General features: G+C 41.3%; 1 protein-coding gene across 1 annotated transcript in view; it reads right to left on the reverse strand.

Annotated features, from left to right (window-relative positions):
* Positions 1–884: 884 nt before the first annotated feature.
* The window catches only part of slc9a5 (solute carrier family 9 member A5), a 38,319-nt gene continuing 28,460 nt past the window's right edge, over positions 885–10,743 (reverse strand). Inside the window, exons 14-17 of the mRNA XM_079665955.1 lie at positions 10,092–10,161; positions 8,712–8,831; positions 6,626–6,936; positions 885–3,391 (exon numbers count right to left, since the gene is read on the reverse strand). Of these exons, the coding sequence (XP_079522081.1) occupies positions 3,194–3,391; positions 6,626–6,936; positions 8,712–8,831; positions 10,092–10,161 (699 nt within the window). The 3' untranslated portion in view covers positions 885–3,193. The remainder of the gene's footprint in view (positions 3,392–6,625; positions 6,937–8,711; positions 8,832–10,091; positions 10,162–10,743) is intronic.

Below are 10,743 nucleotides of genomic sequence, written 5' to 3' on the forward strand. Positions count from 1 at the left end.
ATCCAGCAGGAGCAGGTCCTCCTCACAGAGGAACACTTAGACCTGTTCCTGCAGGTTTCAGAGTCTCATCCAGCAGGAGCAGGTCCTCCTCACAGAGGAACACTTAGACCTGTTCCTGCAGGTTTCAGAGTCTCATCCAGCAGGAGCAGGTCCTCCTCACAGAGGAACACTTAGACCTGTTCCTGCAGGTTTCAGAGTCTCATCCAGCAGGAGCAGGTCCTCCTCACAGAGGAACACTTAGACCTGTTCCTGCAGGTTTCAGAGTCTCATCCAGCAGGAGCAGGTCCTCCTCACAGAGGAACACTTAGACCTGTTCCTGCAGGTTTCAGAGTCTCATCCAGCAGGAGCAGGTCCTCCTCACAGAGGAACACTTAGACCTGTTCCTGCAGGTTTCAGAGTCTCATCCAGCAGGAGCAGGTCCTCCTCACAGAGTTATTCTCATTCATTTGAGGTCTTTCTTGAAAGGGTTAAACCTTTTGCTGATACATGTGTGAGTGGTTGTCTTGCACATGGTGTCCCTTTGAATATATATTAAGGTTTAGGCTCGGCAGTGAATCCAGTTTGATCTCAAAGTAAAATCAGCAGAAACACAGTTAAATATTCACCTTTAATAAATCATGTGGTGAGTTCAGGTGAAGCAGCAAAAGAGTGAAAAGTGACTTCATTAAATCCAGGAGTTAAACTTGAAGCTGCAGTCGAATGATGACCTGAGATCCTGATGTGAGTTGTTAATAACAAGTGATTCCTCAGTAACACACACATATCATCATCATCATCATCATCATCATCATCATCATCATCATCATCATCATCATCATCATCACCACCATCACCACCATCATCATCATCATCATCACCCTGAGGAAGAGGAGAGACGGCAGCCATGTTGAGAAACTCCTCACTTTATTGACAGACTTTTGGCACACACACACACACACACACACACACACACACACACACACACACACACACACACACACACACACACACACACACACACACACACACACACACATTATTTCATTGATTTCCACACACAGATGAGACAGAGATGTGTGTGTGCACAGATACAGATGATTCAACACCCCCCTGCTGTTTGACACAGGCACTGATGCAAAAAGAGACACTTACACACACACACACACACACACACACACACACACACACACACACACACACACACACACACACACACACACACACACACACACACACACACACACACACACACACACACACAGAGAGAGAGAGAGAGCGAGAGAGCAACAGGACAGCATAAGGCAGTATAACACACACTGTATAAATGTTCTCTATGCTCCTTTATACACACTTTGGTCGTCGAAAATAAACTACTCTGTAGATATTTGATATTTGCATCTTTACAAAATACATCTTTAGATTAAAGATAAGCAGAATAAACGGTACATGATGGAGGCGTGTTAACACGTAGAGAAATACACATGATGGAGGCGTGTTAACACTTAGAGAAATACACGTGATGGAGGCGTGTTAACACTTAGAGAAATACACATGATGGAGGCGTGTTAACACTTAGAGAAATACACGTGATGGAGGCGTGTTAACACGTAGAGAAATACACATGATGGAGGCGTGTTAACACGTAGAGAAATACACATGATGGAGGCGTGTTAACACGTAGAGAAATACACATGTTGGAGGCGTGTTAACACGTAGAGAAATACACATGATGGAGGCGTGTTAACACGTAGAGAAATACACATGATGGAGGCGTGTTAACACGTAGAGAAATACACATGTTGGAGGCGTGTTAACACGTAGAGAAATACACATGTTGGAGGCGTGTTAACACGTAGAGAAATACACATGATGGAGGCGTGTTAACACGTAGAGAAATACACATGTTGGAGGCGTGTTAACACGTAGAGAAATACACATGATGGAGGCGTGTTAACACGTAGAGAAATACACATGATGGAGGCGTGTTAACACGTAGAGAAATACACATGATGGAGGCGTGTTAACACGTAGAGAAATACACATGATGGAGGCATGTTAACACGTAGAAAAAATACACATGTTGGAGGCGTGTTAACACGTAGAGAAATACACATGATGGAGGCGTGTTAACACGTAGAGAAATACACGTGATGGAGGTGTGTTAACACGTAGAGAAATACACATGATGGAGGCGTGTTAACACGTAGAGAAATACACGTGATGGAGGCGTGTTAACACGTAGAGAAATACACATGATGGAGGCGTGTTAACACGTAGAGAAATACACGTGATGGAGGCGTGTTAACACGTAGAGAAATACACGTGATGGAGGCGTGTTAACACGTAGAGAAATACACGTGATGGAGGCGTGTTAACACGTAGAGAAATACACATGATGGAGGCGTGTTAACACGTAGAGAAATACACATGATGGAGGCGTGTTAACACGTAGAGAAATACACATGATGGAGGCGTGTTAACAAGTAGAGAAATACACATGATGGAGGCGTGTTAACACGTAGAGAAATACACATGTTGGAGGCGTGTTCTCACTATTCATTAAGAGTAAAACGCCTAAAAAGCATCCAGGAGCTGGACGGGTGATTTATAATTATTAAATTAAACTACACATTAAGACGAGCAGCAGTCGAGCGAGGAGTAAGATAAGCCATAAATCATGAAGAATATGTATATAATAAAACAGCTCTGTGCTCTAACATGGAGCAACAATCAACATGTGGTCCAATGTATAAAATAAGACATCAGCTGTGGGTGCTTTTATTCTGAAAATCTGAGCTGGTGAGGTGGCAGGTGATGAGGAGGGCAGCTGATTGGACGAGGAGGCGACACCTGACCTGTGACAACACTGATACTCAACTTACTGTGCCACAAGACAATTATAATATTTATCAAATTATCATAAAAACTCATCTTTCCAAGAACATCATCTGCGTTCTGATTGGCTGGGGCACTGTGGGAATTGTAGTTCTATAATTAAGGATGACTACATATGTATAACTTTTGATTATAAGTTATATATTTTACTCTATTTAGATTTATTAAAAGCACCTTTTCACAATAAAAGAATAAAACATGTTTTTATCTGGCTGTAAGACAAGTATCACTGGACGGATTCATCAGGTGGTCCTGAAGCTGCTCTCCTATTGGATGGTGAGTATGAGAGTGTGTGTGTTTGTGTGTGTGTATGTGTGTGTTACAGCTGTGTGGGCCCCCTGCTGTGCGGCCCCCCTCCCGGTGATGTCATCAGGCTCCTCAGGTAGACGGGGCCCCTCCGATTCCTCCCCCCAGGGGGTGGGGGCGGCAGGGTGGGGGGGGGCATGAGAGGCTGAACTTCCTGCAACGCCTCCTCCTCTTCATCATCTTCCTCTTCCTCCTTTTCCGTCTTCTTCTCCTGCAGGAATCAGAAGCAGAGTTTCTTTATGAGTCCCAAACCAATCCACCTCAACAGCAGAACTAAAGCCGTGTGTCTGCAGCTCATAGAGTCCTGACCCCGGACATGTTGAGACCCCCAGAGTTTAATGATAGAAATGTATAGTTGGGTCTCCAGAACATACATTCTTTCTCAGAATTTAGATTTTTTTGATTTTATCTTTGTCTCTGTCAATGCAATACACAGAGATGGCAAAAGTACACACATCCTTTACTCAAGTAGAAGTACACACATCCTGTACTCAAGTAGAAGTACACACATCCTTTACTCAAGTAGAAGTACACACATCCTGTACTCAAGTAGAAGTACACACATCCTGTTCTCAAGTAGAAGTACAGATACTCATGTTTAAAATACTCTGGTGAAAGTAGAAGTACTGACTAAACTTCTTTACTCAAGTCAAAGTAAAGAACTTTGAAATGTACTTCAGTAAAAAGTACCCATAACTAGCAGCTGTTTTAAAGAGTACCTGACCTCCCTTTATATTAATAGAACAATAATGTCATTGTTAGCTAATGAATGTTTCCATGGTGACCAACGGCAACATGACAACGTTTCCATTGGTCCCTCTTCTTTAGAGAAGACCAGGAAATGATGGATACACGGATCGTGTTCAAATCAATAGGCACGCAATGACTCTAAATAATAATGATCACGCCACCAAACACACATTCAGACTAAAGGAACCAGCCTGTTTGGAAAATGAGAGAAGTAGAAAGTACAGGTATTTGTGTTCAACATGTAAGAAGTAGAAAGTACAGGTATTTGAGTTCAACATGTAAGAAGTAGAAAGTACAGGTATTTGAGTTCAACATGTAAGAAGTAGAAAGTACAGGTATTTGAGTTCAACATGTAAGAAGTAGAAAGTACAGGTATTTGAGTTCAACATGTAAGAAGTAGAAAGTACAGGTATTTGTGTTCAACATGTAAGAAGTAGAAAGTACAGGTATTTGTGTTCAACATGTAAGAAGTAGAAAGTACAAGTATTTGAGTTCAACATGTGAGAAGTAGAAAGTACAAGTATTTGAGTTCAACATGTAAGAAGTAGAAAGTACAGGTATTTGTGTTCAACATGTAAGAAGTAGAAAGTACAGGTATTTGAGTTCAACATGTAAGAAGTAGAAAGTACAGGTATTTGAGTTCAACATGTAAGAAGTAGAAAGTACAGGTATTTGAGTTCAACATGTAAGAAGTAGAAAGTACAGGTATTTGTGTTCAACATGTAAGAAGTAGAAAGTACAGGTATTTGGGTTCAACATGTGAGAAGTAGAAAGTACAGGTATTTGAGTTCAACATGTAAGAAGTAGAAAGTACAGGTATTTGTGTTCAACATGTAAGAAGTAGAAAGTACAGGTATTTGAGTTCAACATGTGAGAAGTAGAAAGTACAGGTATTTGTGTTCAACATGTAAGAAGTAGAAAGTACAGGTATTTGAGTTCAACATGTAAGAAGTAGAAAGTACAGGTATTTGTGTTCAACATGTAAGAAGTAGAAAGTACAGGTATTTGTGTTCAACATGTAAGAAGTAGAAAGTACAGGTATTTGAGTTCAACATGTGAGAAGTAGAAAGTACAGGTATTTGAGTTCAACATGTGAGAAGTAGAAAGTGCAGGTATTTGTGTTCAACATGTGAGAAGTAGAAAGTACAGGTATTTGAGTTCAACATGTAAGAAGTAGAAAGTACAGGTATTTGAGTTCAACATGTAAGAAGTAGAAAGTACAGGTATTTGAGTTCAACATGTAAGAAGTAGAAAGTACAGGTATTTGAGTTCAACATGTGAGAAGTAGAAAGTACAGGTATTTGAGTTCAACATGTAAGAAGTAGAAAGTACAGGTATTTGAGTTCAACATGTAAGAAGTAGAAAGTACAGGTATTTGTGTTCAACATGTAAGAAGTAGAAAGTACAGGTATTTGAGTTCAACATGTAAGAAGTAGAAAGTACAGGTATTTGAGTTCAACATGTAAGAAGTAGAAAGTACAGGTATTTGAGTTCAACATGTAAGAAGTAGAAAGTACAGGTATTTGTGTTCAACATGTAAGAAGTAGAAAGTACAGGTATTTGAGTTCAACATGTAAGAAGTAGAAAGTACAGGTATTTGAGTTCAACATGAGAGAAGTAGAAAGTACAGGTATTTGGGTTCAACATGTAAGAAGTAGAAAGTACAGGTATTTGAGTTCAACATGTAAGAAGTAGAAAGTACAGGTATTTGTGTTCAACATGTAAGAAGTAGAAAGTACAGGTATTTGAGTTCAACATGAGAGAAGTAGAAAGTACAGGTATTTGGGTTCAACATGTAAGAAGTAGAAAGTACAGGTATTTGAGTTCAACATGTAAGAAGTAGAAAGTACAGGTATTTGAGTTCAACATGTGAGAAGTAGAAAGTACAGGTATTTGTGTTCAACATGTGAGAAGTAGAAAGTACAGGTATTTGAGTTCAACATGTAAGAAGTAGAAAGTACAGGTATTTGAGTTCAACATGTAAGAAGTAGAAAGTACAGGTATTTGTGTTCAACATGTAAGAAGTAGAAAGTACAGGTATTTGAGTTCAACATGTAAGAAGTAGAAAGTACAGGTATTTGGGTTCAACATGTAAGAAGTAGAAAGTACAGGTATTTGTGTTCAACATGTAAGAAGTAGAAAGTACAGGTATTTGAGTTCAACATGTAAGAAGTAGAAAGTACAGGTATTTGAGTTCAACATGTAAGAAGTAGAAAGTACAGGTATTTGGGTTCAACATGTAAGAAGTAGAAAGTACAGGTATTTGAGTTCAACATGTAAGAAGTAGAAAGTACAGGTATTTGAGTTCAACATGTAAGAAGTAGAAAGTACAGGTATTTGTGTTCAACATGTAAGAAGTAGAAAGTACAGGTATTTGAGTTCAACATGTAAGAAGTAGAAAGTACAGGTATTTGTGTTCAACATGTAAGAAGTAGAAAGTACAGGTATTTGAGTTCAACATGTAAGAAGTAGAAAGTACAGGTATTTGTGTTCAACATGAGAGAAGTAGAAAGTACAGGTATTTGTGTTCAACATGTAAGAAGTAGAAAGTACAGGTATTTGTGTTCAACATGTAAGAAGTAGAAAGTACAGGTATTTGTGTTCAACATGTAAGAAGTAGAGAGTACAGGTATTTGTTGTGTGCACATGACAATAAAGCCTTGAATTGAATTGAAAAAGCAGTAAAATCACGCACCGGGGCAGCGATGGAGGAGGCGGAGCTTCCTCCCGGGGGGGTATAAGATGAGGGTCTTGGGCCCCCCAGCCGTGAGAGGGCGCTTAAGCGGGGATGCAGGGGCTCCAGGGGGGCGGGGGGGGAGGAGATGCTCTCCAGGGAGGAGATGCTCTGGTTCCAGGCCCTCTGAAGGTCCACCGGGATGATCTTAGTGGCCTCCATCGACACACAGGGGGGGGGCGACCCCACACCCCCCTTCCATGGGAGGAGGGAAGGGGGGGAGGGGGGCGCGGCCGGGGGGGGGCTCTCACATCCCTCCAGAGCTGCAGGGACTAAAGGGGGGGGGGGGGGGGGTGGGGGGTTACAAGTTGAATAAAGACTCTTCTCTGTGATGCTAACAACATGTTAACAACACGCTAATAACATGCTAATAACATGCTATCAACATGCTAACAACATGTTAACAACATGCTAATAACATGCTAACAACATGCTAATAACATGCTAACAACATGCTAATAACATGCTAACAACACGCTAATAACATGCTATCAACATGCTAACAAGATGTTAACAACATGCTAACAACACGCTAATAACATGCTAATAACATGCTAACAACATGTTAACAACATGCTAATAACATGCTAACAACACGCTAATAACATGCTAACAACATGCTAATAACATGTTAACAACACGCTAATAACATGCTATCAACACGCTAATAACATGCTAACAACACGCTAATAACATGCTAATAACATGCTACCAACATGTTAACAACATGCTAACAACATGTTAACAACATGCTAATAACATGCTAACAACATGCTAATAACATGCTAACAACATGTGAACAACATGCTAATAACATGCTAACAACACCCTCATAACAAGCTAATAGCATGCTATCAACACGTTGTTGTTAGCATGCTATTAGGCAAGACCATTTTATTTATAAAACACCTTTCAGCACACGACAATTCAAAGTGCTTTACAAAATAAAAACAAAATACATCTAAGAACAAATACAGCATGAATACATTATGAAATGGCATTTAAAAACAGGCATAACAAAGCAAAGATAATGAAATCAATAAACACAGCAGGTACAGAATGCATGGCTGAAAGGCATACTGCAGTGTGAGTATGAGCAGCTCAGTTGAAAGCAGCGGCAAAGAGGTGCGTCTTCAGTCTGGATTTGAAAATAGGAAGTGCACGATTTGCTCAGTTTGTTCCAGATTGTTGGGGCATAATAACTAAAAGCTGCTTTTCCATGTTTGGTGGTTATTCTCGGAGCAGAGAGCAGACCCAGAGGACCTGAGACTCCTGATGCTTCATAGTGATGGAGGAAGTCGTCTGTATACCTCGGTCCTCAGCCATTTAGTGATTTAAAAACTAGCAGCAGTATTTTAAAATCAATTCTTTGGCAGACTGGAAGCCAGTGCAAAAATCTCAGAACAGGAGTGATCCACTCTTTTAGTGTCAGTGAGGACTCGAGCAGCAGCGTTCTGAACCAGCTGCAGCTTTCTGATGGATTTCTTAGTGTTAGCTAACAGCTATTAGATAGCTAGCTATATGCTGCTATGTTGTAAGTGTGTAAGTATGTAAGTGTGTTTTTAAAACACATTAAAACACACTTACAACATAGTGTACAGGTAATAACATCAGTTCTGATTCTGAGTGTAAATAGCTAGCGTGTGTGTGTGTGTGTGTGTGTGTGTGTGTGTGTGTGTGTGTGTGTGTGCGCGTGTGTGTGTGTGTGTGTGTGTGTGCGTGTGTGTGTGTGTGTGCGTGTGTGTGTGTGTGTGTGTTTGTGCGCATGTGTGTGTGCGCGTGTGTATGCGCGTGTGTGTGTGTGTGTGCGCGGTTGTGTGTCTGCGCGCGTGTGTGTGTGTGTACGTGCGTGTGTGTGTGTGTGTGTGTGTGTGTGTGTGTGTGTGTGTGTGTGTGTGTGTGTGTGTGTGTGTGTGTGTGTGTGCGTGCGTGCGTGCGTGCGTGCGTGCGTGCGTGCGTGCGTGCGTGCGTGCGTGCGTGCGTGCGTGCGTGCGTGCGTGCGTGCGTGCGTGCGTGCGTGCGTGCGTGTGTGTGTGTGTGCTCTCACCTGATTTGGGTCGTGGTTTGGGTGTCTCTGGTTTGCGGGCGATGAAGGTGATCCCCACGTCTTCCTCCTTCTCAGCGTCTGAGTGTTCAGCGTCAGACTCTACAGGAACCACCACCGGATCTACAGCAGGAGGGAACAGCATCAATAACCTGCTCTGTGATTGGACGGTTCAGGTTTAAATATATATATTATATACTTGTTTCTCCAAATTCTGACTTTTGTCAAAAATTTCAAAAATATTTAAGTTTTTTGTAAATCTCCAAATTCTAACTTTTTTTTACAAAATTCTAACTTTTTTTACAAAATTCTAACTTTTTTTTACAAAATTCTAACTTTTTTTACAAAATTCTAACTTTTTTACAAATCAAAAAATGATGACCTTTTTCCTCAAAAAATGTAAATTTTACTCAAAAAAATAAAAAATAAAAAATGAAATTTAAAAAATGTAATAAAAAATTCGCAATTTTTGGAATTCTAAAATTTCGGACTTTTTACTCAAAATTGTGACGTTTTCTCAAAATTATGACTTTTCATCAAATTCTCAAAACCCACCAACACGCTGACAAAACCCCAAATGTCACCCCAACAACGCTAGCTAACGTACACCAGAGTCCTGCACGGGTCTGATTTTCAAGACCCGCTCCCGCCCCACACAAGCGACGTGCAATACCGAACCCGCCCCGCTACCCGCACATACTGCCAATTAGTTCCGCAACCCGACCCGAACCCGCATATATAGGAGCAGTGAAAACATGCAATTATTAACACAAGCAGTTGCATATTTGTCTCAAAAAGCGTGGGATGTTGGTTATTTCCTCATCTAGGAGGACACCAGAAGCCTCCCAGACGTTGGGTTTCGCTCTTGAGGAAGAGTTATAGAAAATGCTGTATTCTCCGTAGAGAGCTTCAGCTCAGCCATTTAGAGCGTGGCGCGCTCAGCAGCAGAATGATGCGCTGCAGAGGTTATGATTATGCGCGGTCCCGCGGGGGAGAGGTCGGAGGATTTAAACATTAAACTAAATTATTATTATTTTAATATATTTATTATGCAACACCCGCGACCCGACCCGCATCATCTTTGTTTTACCCAGAACCGAACCCGGAAAAAAGCGTTTGAAAAAATACCACCCGCGAATCACCTTTTTTGCGGGTCACCCGTCTGGTACCCGACCCGATGCAGGACTCTGACGTCCGCTAGCTGGTTTGTGATATATATCTCGTCTGTTCGCAGTGGAAGTGTTTTGTGGTGCGTTCGAGTGTCTCAGTGTTTTGTGGTGCGTTCGAGTGTCTCAGTGTTTCGTGGTGCGTTCGAGTGTCTCAGTGTTTCGTGGTGCGTTCGAGTGTCTCAGTGTTTCGTGGTGCATTCGAGTGTCTCTTTACTCTTGTCCTGCCAGCTGACGTTGCGTCTGGGTTTGTCTCCCCCCTCCTCCTTGCTGTCGGACCCTCGCCGCTGTGAAGCAGAACAAACTGAGAGTTAACAGCCAATCAGAAAGCAGTACTGAGAGGCTAACTACAGTGTGTGTGTGTTTGTGTGTATATGTGTGTGTGTGTGTGTGTGTGTGTGTGTGTGAGAGTGTGTGTGTGTGAGAGTGTGTGTGTGAGAGTGTGAGTCAGTGGCGTAGCCACCATAGGGCCAACATTAAAAAAATTAATTAAATTATTTTATTATTATTATAAAAAAATGTATTCACCCATTGAGAATATCCAAGAATTAAAAGTGGAATTCAAGTGAACAAATATCGAGTTTAATTAATGTTGTGTGTGTTTTATCCTCTGAACCAAACTCATTTACGGTAAAAACGGATTGTTGGTTCCGGCTAGTGATGGGATGTATGGCTCTTTGAAGGGAGCCGGATCTTATGGCTCCGTTCCTTTCAAAGAGCCGTTCAAAGAGCCGTTCAAAAGAGCCGTTTTTTTTGGCGGGGTTACTTGGTTTGTCTGTGAAATAATCACCAGGATAAGGATTGACTGTATTGCCAGACCTAATGTCAATAATCTGCTTTGTAAACACGACACAAGGTGGCGCCATATC

The sequence above is a fragment of the Notothenia rossii genome (genome assembly GCF_949606895.1).
Source record: "Notothenia rossii genome assembly, chromosome: 2".
Classification (NCBI taxonomy): Eukaryota; Metazoa; Chordata; class Actinopteri; order Perciformes; family Nototheniidae; genus Notothenia; species Notothenia rossii.